Source organism: Pristiophorus japonicus, chromosome 18 (assembly GCF_044704955.1).
Source record: "Pristiophorus japonicus isolate sPriJap1 chromosome 18, sPriJap1.hap1, whole genome shotgun sequence".
Lineage (NCBI taxonomy): Eukaryota > Metazoa > Chordata > Chondrichthyes > Pristiophoridae > Pristiophorus > Pristiophorus japonicus.
The window spans coordinates 55064956-55077490 of NC_091994.1; the positions used below are offsets into that span (position 1 = coordinate 55064956).

At 46.1% G+C, this 12535-nt stretch overlaps 1 protein-coding gene across 1 annotated transcript in view; it reads left to right on the forward strand.

Annotated features, from left to right (window-relative positions):
* The first annotated feature begins 44 nt into the window (after window positions 1-44).
* Window positions 45-12535, forward strand: part of eps15l1a (epidermal growth factor receptor pathway substrate 15-like 1a) — a 395109-nt gene continuing 382618 nt past the window's right edge. Inside the window, exon 1 of the mRNA XM_070860699.1 lies at window positions 45-102. Coding sequence (XP_070716800.1) covers window positions 76-102 — 27 coding nt within the window. The 5' untranslated portion in view covers window positions 45-75. The remainder of the gene's footprint in view (window positions 103-12535) is intronic.

Here is a 12535-nt window from a genome sequence, read left to right on the forward strand (position 1 = left end):
GGTGTGTGTGTGTGGGGCGGTGGTGCGTGCGCGCTCGCGGGCGGTCAGTGCGCGGCTGCTGCTCCGCGGGGGAAGATGGCGGCGCTCGTCTCCCTCACTCAGGTACTGAGGGGCAAGGGAAGGGGGCTGAGGGAGAGGCCGGGGAGCGGCCGCGGCAACATCATGCCGAGGCCCCAGCGTCCCACAGAGGCGGCAGCGGGCCGGGCCTGGAATGCAGCACTCGGCTGTGTGTGTGTGAGAGAGGAGAGAGCGAGGCAGCTAGGCCGCGGCTGGAGAGAGCCTGAGCGGGCGGCTCCCAGACCCGGGGACGGCGGAGTGCTGACCCACACCCGGCCCGGCTGTAGCCCCTCCCGGCCCGGCCCGGCGCCCTCCCCCCCCGCCCGGCGCGGCGTCCCGGCTGCCAGTGCCCACATTGCCCCCCGGGGGCTCGCTCGCTGGCAGCCTGCAGCCAGCCCGGGACCGGGGGTGTGCAGGGCGCCGGGGTGTGCACTCACTGCACCCTCACTGTTTACATCGGTGCTGTGTCTCTACATTTCCGGCGGAAGCCTGCCATCCCCTCCCTCTCTCCCATGTGAAAGGCAGGTGTGCCCAGAAAATGCCCATTTGATCAGTGTTTTTCCCCTCCCATTGAGACACTGATCTGGATTTTTCCTGCTGTCCTGCCTGTTTTTTTTTCCATTCCAGAGAGCGCTGTACAAAGCTGAAGTTGACTGAAAAATTGTCTGTGGCCAGAAGGCTCAATATAGGGCCTCATAAGATTATTTTTCTAGTTGACTCCCCTGTAGTCTTCTGTACGTGGTAATTTGCTGAAGTACGTTCAGCCCTTCAAGTATCTCTCGCAAGTGGCCATTCTTTAAATGACAAAGCCTTGTTGGTGATTGCTGGGCTATTTGACAGTGGCAGGGATCATAACTGAACAAGACATCCAAATAAAGTACAAGCAACCAGCAGGGGTCACTGGATAATGACGAGGAGCAGAAACCTTGGCTCCTGTTCCCTTTCGTGCCTGGATCAGTTCTAGTGACTCCATCACTACTCTGATTCAGGCCAACTCAGTTTGGGAACTTTCTGGCTAGAGATTAGACACACAGGTAGTTTACTCCAAGTGTAAGGAGGTAGGCATTATAGAGAAAGTACTGCTTACAAGAAATGTTAGAACATTTGGCATCTGGCTTAAGCTAGCAGCATGATGTGATCTCAGATGTGCACATTGGTGGAGATCTTAAACAAGGTTTTGCATTACTGCACACGGGAACAATGTAAAAGGAAATCAGAGCATTTGAATTGTGGCAGCACTATAAGCGCATTGTGCTCTAAGTCGTTCTGCAAAGATTCTTTCTGGTCTTGTAGATTTGTGAAATAGGAGCAGTCTTGTACACAGGAACGCATCAAGTGTTACATTTTGATTTGCAGGATCCACTGTGCAATTAAACTGCAGTTATAATTTTATAATGCACATGACAGTACTTTATATCGATGTATATGTGTGTGGGTTTCTCAAGTTAGCATATTATGAAAAATGTTAGAGGACAGGACCAGTCCAGGTGTGAGACGGCTTCGAGGTGGGCAACTGGGTGACATCATCAGGACCCATGTCGCTGTGGGCAAGAACATCGGCGGGGTCCTGGTACAGCAGAGGAGCAGGAAGGTCGTGGCGGAGGTGCGGTGAGTGATTGAGGCGGAGGAGTATTGAAGGATCGTGGCCGAGATTTGGTGGGTGATCGTGGCGGAGGTTTGGCGAATGTTTTGTGCGAAGGTGCGGTGGGAGATCATGGTGGAGGTGTGGCGAGTGTTTTCTGTTGGAGGAGCGGTGAGAGATCGTGGCAGAGGTGCGGCAAATGAGGGTATGGGGCCCAGGAGAAGCGAGGGTCCAGGGGCAGCACGGGCCAGCCCACACTGATATTTGTGCGCACTAGCTCCGTGCAGCAGAGCAGGTCTCCAGTCGTCCTGGTTACCCCTTGCCACTGGGTAAAGGCCTAGCTCTGTCACGCCCGTGTGGTGGCTGATGTGCAACGGTCACCACACGTTAAAAAAATCCACGCACAGGCATCTTCCACCCCTTCAACTGGAGTTCAGGACTGGAACATCGGGTCCTTCATCGAAACACCTGTGAACTCATGAAAGCAAGTCATCCTTGTTCGAGGGACCGCCTATGATGATGAGAGGACAGGTAATTAAAAATTGAAGATTTTAGATCTTTGGCTAAATATTGGTGTAGGCTAAAAACAGAAATTGCTGACAACACTTGGCAGGTCAGGCAGCATCCATGGAGAGACAAGGCCTTTTGAGTGTTTACAGCTTTTTCTGTTTTTATTTCAGATTTCTAGCATCCACAGTATTTTGCTTTTGTATCAATGTGGGAGACTGATTTCCTAGGCGTTAGAGGCAACCCTGGTACATGAAAGAATTTGAGCTTGCCACACCAACTGGAATGCTGGTTGTTATTTTTCTCTCCAGTTGTGAAGTAGACACTGCCAAAGGGATATTTTGTTTTTAAGATTGAAGTATTGTGAATTGAATATTTATGTGACATGTAGAGTTCTGAGTCTATCATTCTCTGATGCTAACTTGGTCTAAAAGATACAGCTACCATTAGTGACTTATTGGTGTTGCATACTTGTTTTCAGTAACAGCAACATACCTGTTCTGTGACAGAGAATATTACTTCAGGTGTGGTGCAATCTATGTAATTCTCTGATGAAAAAGAACTAGCAGATTTAACCAACTTGTAAGGCTCTCAGTTCTAAGATCTTTAATACAAGACTGGCCCCTAATTTATGTTGTGTTCAAGGTTAGAGAGCATTCAAAATTCAACATGCTTGCTCCTAAGCACTGTGTTATGAGAGTGGAATGCACTTTATCAGTGCCTTGTGCATACATACGAGAGGTGGAGTTTTGAGTCTGTAATGTTTATTTTGCCATAAAAGGACTATACTGAGTATTGCAACACTTCATACCAATACAAGACATGCATCCTGTGTTTTTTCTCTCTCAATCTGTTTGCTGTCAGATATGAAATTTGAGAAGTAACCAGTTTTGTTAAAGCTTAGGTAACAGGTCAGATAGTTTCCAAATTAAAACCTGATAAAGCTGCAGCTAGTAATCCCAACAAAAAGACAAGTTGTGGGCAGGAGGAGCAGTTTATTCCAGAATGATTTCGCAGTTACCCCTCTCACAATGTGTAATGTTCTTTCCTCTGGCACAAAAATTGCTATTACTACAGAAAATGGCCTAACCAGCACTGTGGGTAAGAGTTTGCTGACTTCGGGCATTGTCATTCGGAGTACTCATTGGAAGGTCATTGGATTCAGTTTAAAGCTGCAAACCAGAGCCGAATCAACGTGTCTTCTGGCCTCCATCTGCCACTATCAATGAAACCTGACTCTTTGGAAACTCACCTTTTTGGTGAGTTTTTGATATTTAGAAGTGCCAGACATGGTTTCGCACTTTACATATCTGCTTACAAAAGTGACTCCTTTTACTGCAAGTTCTTTTGGAGCTGGTAATTTAATCAAGGGGTTCAAATGGGATATGTATTCCCTTGATGTAGTCAAAATTCTGTGGTGAATGAAGTAGAATTGTATGATCCTCAGTGGCTGAGCAAACCTTATAGTAACATGGTACTAGGCCATCGATGCTGTATATCTTCAGGTCCCACGTCACTTAATGGCTTCATGTGTCCAACTGCTTGGTACTTTCTTGATGTGCAAATACTACTGAATCATAGTTGTAGTAGTGCTGTCATTGGGCATTGTGTGGAGGCTAAGTGCCTCTTTATGCACGTGCACCCCCTCGCATAGAGATGGGCAGTGGACATCATGTGAGCTAGATGCATCTCTCTTGTGGTTGAAATGTGGCTTATTTTGGTTGCTTTGTTTAGCTGCCTGGCTCATGTACTCGGTTCTGATGCGAGAGGTGCAGAAAATGGAAAAAAGCAGTCTGCATACTTGGGGATTGTGTGGACGGGGCTGGGTAGTTGAAGCATTCAAAGAACCCTAGACGTGAACGCGCAGCAAATTCTGGTTCAGTTTTTGCTGAACTTGAAAAGATCACAAATTCAGTTCACTAAATGTTGAGATTCTACAGAATAAACGAGGAACTGCAACAGACCACAGAAATTATTTTTATTGAGCGTTTGTGAGCTGCCAGTTTGCTCTTACCTACACAGCACCTGCTTCCTGTACATTTAGATTTAAATATCAATACAACCAAACTGGAATGGGCGGAAACCGTACTTTAATATGACTATACCAAGCACTGTAGGAATCATCTCACATCATCAGGTTTAATGTTGCAGCATACAATTCCTGTCTCATGGTCTTAATTCAAACAAGTGTGGGATTACGAGGGTCTGACAGGTTCAACTGGATGGGAGAGGGCGAAGAAAATGAGGAATGTGAAAGCGAATGCAAAGGCAGAAATGAGGGAATTTAAAGGGGAGTGAGGAATAAAAGAGTGTGATCCAAATTAATAGTTGGAAACAAAGCATATTAATTTACAGTTTAGATGTATTTGTAGCCAGTTAGTATATGCTATTGTATTTAACAGTTGTCGCTGTCAGTGTACTGTTCATTTTTCAGCTCTTTACCTTTGAAAGGTTGGCTGCTCATGCCTAATGGTTCGGACCAATGCTTTAACACACATCATTTGACTCGGGCCGATTGATACGGTGGTGAAGCTTAGCAGTGTCTTTTAATGTCTCGCTATTGTATAGAGGATCCATGTGGGTTGGAGACCAGAGTTTGGCTTATGGTACCGTACTTCCATTTCACTTTTGCTTCTCTTTGGGATTCACAGCACGTGTGCTGTTTGCTCTCCGAGAAGGCAAAACCAACCCCCGGTCGCAGTCCTCTGACAGTGTTCTTCAGCCCCATCCACCATCCCCTATCCCTTGGCCAGTCCAAAAATAGGACTGAGTGCCTGAGCCTAGTAGCTAAATAAGCAACCAATGAGCCACATTTTTGGGCGTTTCTCTGCTAATCTAAGTGAGATTGCAAACTGGCCATTTGGGAACAGTGTTTTTGCCGGTTGTTAAGTTTGTTTTAGTTTCAAGTGATGGAGGTCTATGCGGTATAATTTGTTTTGGGTTCGCTAGGGATAGATATGGATCTGTTGTGATCATTGGCCGAGGAGGAAGAAGGAATGCACTCTCGATTATTTCAGTATTCTTTGAATCATAATCTGGTAAATCTTTGCAGAAATAACTCTTCAAAACCTGTCGCTAATGGCACAGTCATAATGTTTTCCTGTTTGCTCATATTTCCCCAAGCGAACATCTGACTTGTTCCGAGGTTTGTTGCCAGCTGCCATGCTGTAACCGGCGGTGCGTGTGCCGTGGTTTTTCATTTGTTCCTGGGATGTGGGCAGCGTTGCCCATCCCTAGTTGCCATGGGCCTTCTGCGTACTACATACAGTTTTGGTCTCTATTTAAGGAGGGATATACCTGCATTGGAGGCAGTTCAGAGAAGGTTCACTAGGTTGATTCCTGAGATGAGGGGGTTGACTTATGAAGAAAGGCTGAACAGGTTGGACCTATACACATTGGAGTTTAGAAGAATAAGAGGTGATCTTATCGAAACGTATAAGATTCTGAGGGGGCTTGGCAGGGTAGATGTCGAGAGGATGTTTCCCCTCGTGGGGGAATCTAGAACTCGGAATAAGGGGTTGCCCATTTAAAACGGAAATGAGGAGGAATTTCTCCTCTGAGGATCGTGAATCTTTGGAATTCTCTGCCCCAGAGAGCTGTGGAGGCTGGGTTATTATATATATTTAAGGCGGAGGTAGACAGATTTTTGAACGATAAGGGAGTCAAGGGTTATAGGGAGCAGGTAGGGAAGTGGAGCTGAGCCCAAGATCAAATCAGCCATGATCTTATTGAATGGCAGAGCAGGCTCGAGGGGCTGTTCCTATTTCTTATGTTCTTAATGTTCTTCTCCTTGAACTGAGGCAGTCTCTTGTGCTGGTGGTGCTCCCACAGTGGTGTTGGGTAGGATGTTGACCGAGTGCTGATGAAAGAACATGTACGAACAGCAGAAGGCTGATGCTTCTCTGGTCTTGCATCTTGTTTGAAATTCTGCCCTCTTGAATTTATCCATTTGAAATTCATGACACCATTGGAATAAATGTATACAATGCAATCACTACTGAACTATATCATGGCAGTATAGGCCTTCTAATGGCAGAAACCAGACCCTCCAATGCTACGGTGCGAACTGCAGTGCCCCTGATATAGTTATGTCCCGGAGCCGAATCGTCCTGACTCCACACCCCTGCCTCTTCCCACCTACCTCCCCCAGTCCTGATTGTGATTTGAATCAATAATGTGATATGTATTTAATTTCCCTGTTGTGTTTGAGGACATATAAAATGTAATTAGAACTGACTAACTCGATGAACAAAGAAAATGATGAACAGGAAAAGGCATACTGGTCCACCCAGCCCGTGCCACACAGTTGTGAAGCCCTGTACATCACAATATATACACTCCCCACCCACCATGTAATCTCCTGGGAAAGGCAAGAAAAAAAACAGTTTAAAAAAAATAAATTAAAAAAATTGGGAAGTTCCTCTCTGGCCTCCTTAGGCAATCGAGCTAGTCCAGGAGATCGCACTGGCCCTGATTTGCGTTACTAATCTTTTGTACGAAGTCATCTCCACCCCACTCCGGTGGTTCTGCTCTCGCTTGAAGGAATTCTGGGAATTAGCCGAGCGCGAGCCGGCAGCCTGTTCTACAGATTCACTACTCTCTGGGTAAGTGAGAACCGTCTAACGTCCAACTAATTCCTTCAAAAACAAAAGAAGATAGCTGGAGAATCACTATCATTAGCTTGTTTAATTCTGCATCCTAATCTTTTGCTGAAATTGTTTGAGGAGTGAAGCGAGCAGGGCCATTTCTTTTCTGGCAGTGCTGAAGAAGAGCAGCATTGGTAGAGGCAGTGGCCTGGAGCACCTTGGTGTCCCAGTCGGGTGGAATGCGTGGAAGCTTGTGGGGGCAGGCGGTGAAACAATAATCAAAAGGCAAATATGCTGTCAATCAAATAGAATTGTGTTGGAAGAACAGTGCCAGTAAAATTACATATGAAGCTATTATGAAGCTATCAGTGGAGCACAAGAACATAAGAATTAGGAGCAGGAGTAGGTCATTCGGCCCCTCGAGCCTGCTCCGCCATTCAATAAAATCATGGCTGAACTTCTACCTCAACTCCACTTTCCTGGACTATCTCCATATTCCTTGATTCCCTTAATGTCCAAAAATCTAGCGATCTCTGTCTTGAATATACTCAAAGACCGAGCCTCCACAGCCCTCTGGGGTAGAGAATTCCAGAGATTCACCACCCTCTGAGTGAAAAAGATTCTCATCACAGTCCAAAATGGCCGATCCCATATTCTGAGACTGTGACCCCTGGTTCAAGACTCCTCAGCCAGAGGAAACATCCTCTCATCAGATCTAAGACAGCCAAAATGGACAAGTGCAATGTGGTACAAGCATTTGAAACGCTCAAGTGGATTTTCTACAGCAGATGTTGGGGTTGAAACAGATTTAATTGTGATTAGTTTATTTGCTGGGCGATTGATTCTCAACTTGTTTAATTTTCATGTCATTCACAAGGACATAACAATGCAGGAACTTGAAGAGGCGTTTCCACTTGTGCAACTCAGCCTCTGATGCAACTTCTCTATTGGGACCTGAACTTTTCTCGTTTCTACATGAACACCACAGCCCTGCTGAACCAGGAAACTGCCTGTCCCTTTTTCTTGCATCATCTCTAATATAGCATAGGTGCATTTGAGGGGAGGTTAGACAAGTACATGAGGGAGAAAGGAATAGAAGGCTATGCCGATAGAGTTAGATGAAGTAAGGTGGGAAGAGGCTCGTGTGGGCCTGTTGGGGTGAATGGCCTGTTTAGCTCATTACTGCAACGCATTGTGTTTAAAGGACTCTGCTTCAGTGTATTTGAATATCTGATTTCTGAAATTGATGATCAGTGGGGCTATCCCAAGTTATAGAGAAAATGTGTCTGTGAATTGAAGATTATAAGTTTGAATTTCCTTTGGTGTTTTACTGTATTGCTGTGCAAGGATGTAAATGACTAATATCTGAGCAACAAAAAAGCCTACTTGAATGCAATGCAATTCGAAATATCTATGACAACATCTCTAATATGATTGATTTTAATGTCATGGTGCCTTGCCAGTACATATTACTCTCAACCCCCAGATAACTAGTATGCATTTCAGCATTTGTCCTGATTTTCTTTCTTCCTTCATGGAGTTGTCTTGCATAATGCACTTTCTTTAGCCAAGTGGATGGATGAGAAATGCTTTTCCAGTTACATTCTGAACACTACTTGTAGGAAATGCTCAAAAGTGACCTGGGGTGAATGCATCTCTGCTCTACCCTCATTGTGAGGAAGCACTCAGTACTTCCCACAGTTCTCTCCAAGTTCAGTTTGCGAACAGGAGATTGATGGCCAATAATCAACCCACACTAGTTGTATAGACTGATGTCATTGAAGTATGTGTATCACTGTCTTCCCTTCCATTGTTCCCGTCAGTTCATATTTGTTGTCCCTGTAATTTTTGAATGATGCATCTGCAACATAGAATCATAGAAATTTACAGCACGGAAGGAGGCCATTTCGACCCATTGTGTCTGCGCCGGCCATCAAAGAGCTATCCAGCCTAATCCCACTTTCCAGCTCATGGTCCGTAGCCCTGTAGCTTACGGCACTTCAAATGCATATCCAAGTACTTTTTAAAATTGGTGAGGGTTTCTGTGTCTATATCATCCTTTCAGGCAGTGTGTTCCAGACCCCCACCACCCTCTGGGTGAAGAAATTTCCCCTCGTATCTCCTCTAAACTGACGATCAGTTACTTTAAATCTGTGCCCCCTGGTTGTTAACCCCTCTGCTAAGGCAAATAGGCCCTTCCTATCCATTCTATCTAGGCCCCTCATAATTTTCTACACCTCAATAAGGTCTCCCCTCAGCCTCCTCTGTTCCAAACAAAACAGACCCAGCATCTCCAATCTTTCCTCATAGCTAATGGTCTTTGAGTTGCAGGTTCTTTTATACCAAGTTGAGCATTGGTTCCTTTCTCCGGCCTAAAAATTCTTCTGTTGTAACAAATTTAGGGGAAAAAAATCATGAAGCCCAACAAACTTTTTCCATCCCCATCTTTTTACAGAATGTCGCCATCGTCTCTCTTTCAGTGGCCTTCCTAATAACTTCTTTAATAATTCTATTATCTATTGTTGGAAAAGTTCTGCTTGACATGCTGCCTTAACCATAACTTCCTGATTTAAAAAAAAGACTTATCCCCTAATATGTGACCACTGAACCAGGGGTAAGTCAATGCCCTTCACTTTGGATCTGGGTTCTATTGATCCTATTTTGGCCATTGTAGCTGAGTATTCCTTTAATTTCTTGGTAACGCAACGTGGTGAGAGCAGCTGGATGGTGTACTTTCTGTAATTAGTGCAAATAGCTGCTGTGAGACCAGAGGCTGCAGATGTATCGTGCGGTGCTAGCATCCTGTACAATAGGTAAAAGTGGGAACGCACTTTGTGGGGGGGTGGTGGGGGGGGGGGCGCGGGGGGGGCGGTAGGGGTTTAAATCTGTTTGTTGCCACTCTTGAAGTGTAAATGTTTTCAAAATCGGTGCAGCAGTTTTAGACAACTTCTTCACAACTAGATTTATACTGGACTTGTACTGTTGGATGGGGGCAAATGTTTGGCATAATCATGAGGCTGCTTCATTGGAAGTAAACCTTGCATCTCCTCCCAACACTTTTATTCAACAGTGAATTCAGGATCCATCATCGTTTTACCTTCTGACTCAACTATTCCAATGCTCTTCTGCCCGGCCTCCCAGCTTCCACCCTCCATAAACTTGAGCTCATCCAAAACTCTGCTGGCTGTATCCTAACCCGTACCAAGTCCCATTCACTCACTGACTTATGTTGGCTCCCGGTCCGACAACGCCTCATTTAAAAAATTTCTCAACCTCGTGTTCAAATTCCTTCATTGCTTCGCTCCTCCCTACTTCTGTATCTTGCTCCAGACCTACAACCCTCCAAGATATCTATGCTCGTCCAATTCTGGTCTCTTATGAATCCCCCACTTCCTTCGCTCCACCATTGTCGGCCGTGCCTTCAGCCATCTCAGCCCTACGCTCTGGAGTTCCCACCTAAACGCCCCCCCCCCCCCCCCCCCAAGCTCCTTTAAGATGCACATAAAACCTACATAAGCGGGAGGCGGAGTGTTTGAGTGCACAAAGCCCGACGGTCAGAGCATGGGTGGGAGGTGAAGCTGCCACAGTGGTTGCACGAGGAAGCAGATCGGGGCCATAAAAGGAGTGGCGAGCGGCGATCATGGGCAGCGTGGCTGCATACCACTGCAAGGTACAGCGCAAGCTGGTGCAGGAGGGCGACGGCAGCGAAGAGGGCCGTCATTAAGGTGATTGGAGCGTGGGCAGGTACAGCAGGAGCGGCGAGGTCGGGGCGAAGGAGCGGCGAGAGACTGTTACAGGGATGTGATCGGGGCCCGAGAGGTGTGAGTTCGGGGCCAGGGGCAGCACGGGCCAGCCCACACTGCGATATATGTGCGCACTAGGTCCATGCAGCAGAGCTGGTCTCCAGTTGTCTTGAATAATCCTTGCCACTGGACCAAGACCTACATAAACATAAACATAAAAAATAGGTGCTGGAGTAGGCCATTCGGCCCTTCGAGCCTGCACCGCCATTCAATGAGTTCATGGCTGAACATGTAACTTCAGTACCCCATTCCTGCTTTCTCGACATACCCCTTGATCCCCCTAATAGTAAGGACGACATCTAACTCCTTTTTGATTATATTTAGTGAATTGGCCTCAACAACATTCTGGAGTAGAGAATTCCACAGGTTCACCACTCTCTGGGTGAAGAAGTTTCTCCTCATCTCGGTCCTAAATGGCTTACCCCTTATCCTTAGACTGTGATCCCTGGTTCTGGACTTCCTCAACATTGGGAACATTCTTCCTGCATCTAACCTGTCTAAACCCATCAGAATTTTAAACGTTTCTCTGAGATCCCCTCTCATTCTTCTGAACTCCAGTGAATACAAGCCCAGTTGATCCAGTCTTTCTTGATATGTCAGTCCCGCCACCCCGGGAATCAGTCTGGTGTACCTTCGCTGCACTCCCTCAATAGCAAGAATCTCCTTCCTCAAGTTAGGAGACCAAAACTGTACACAATACTCCAGGTGTGGCCTCACCAAGGCCCTGTACAACTGTAGTAACACCTCCCTGCCCCTGTACTCAAATCCCCTCGCTATGAAGGCCAACATGCCATTTGCTTTCTTAACCGCCTGCTGTACCTGCATGCCAACCTTCAATGACTGATGTACCATGACACCCAGGTCTCGTTGCACCTCCCCTTTTCCTAATCTGTCACCATTCAGATAATAGTTTGTGTCTCTGTTTTTACCACCAAAGTGGATAACCTCACATTTATCCACATTATACTTCATCTGCCATGCATTTGCCCACTCACCTAACCTATCCAAGTCACTCTGCAGCCTCATAGCATCCTCCTCGCAGCTCACACTGCCACCCAACTTAGTGACATCTGCAAATTTGGAGATACTACATTTAATCCCCTCGTCTAAATCATTAATGTACAATGTAAACAGCTGGGGCCACAGCACAGAACCTTGCGGTACCCCACTAGCCACTGCCTGCCATTCTGAAAAGTACCCATTTACTCCTACTCTTTGCTTCCTGTCTGCCAACCAGTTCTCAATCCACGTCAGCACACTACTCCCAATCCCATGTGCTTTAACTTTGCACATTAATCTCTTGTGTGGGACCTTGTCGAAAGCCTTCTGAAAGTCCAAATGCACCACATCAACTGGTTCTCCCTTGTCCACTCTACTGGAAACATCCTCAAAAAATTCCAGAAGATTTGTCAAACATGATTTCCCTTTCACAAATCCATGCTGACTTGGACCTATCATGTCACCTCTTTCCAAATGCGCTGCTATGACATCCTTAATAATTGATTCCATCATTTTACCCACTACCGATGTCAGGCTGACCGGTCTATAATTCCCTGTTTTCTCTCTCCCTCCTTTTTTAAAAAGTGGGGTTACATTGGCTACCCTCCACTCGATAGGAACTGATCCAGAGTTTATGGAATATTGGAAAATGACTGTCAATGCATCCGCTATTTCCAAGGCCACCTCCTTAAGTACTCTGGGATGCAGACCATCAGGCCCTGGGGATTTATCGGCCCTAGCTCTGTCAAGCCTGTGTGGTGGCTGGTGTGCAACGGTCACCCCATGTTAAAAAAATCCACGCACAGGCATCTTCCACCCTTCAACATGCAGATTGGGACCTGGAATATTTGGTCCTTCATTGAAACACCTGTGAGCTCATCCTTTTTTGGCATGGAAGCAAGTCATCCTCATTTCAAGGGACTGTCTATGATGATGAAAACCTACTTCTGCAACCAAGTTACCTACTAATGTCTCTTTTGGCTCAATGTCAATTATTGTCT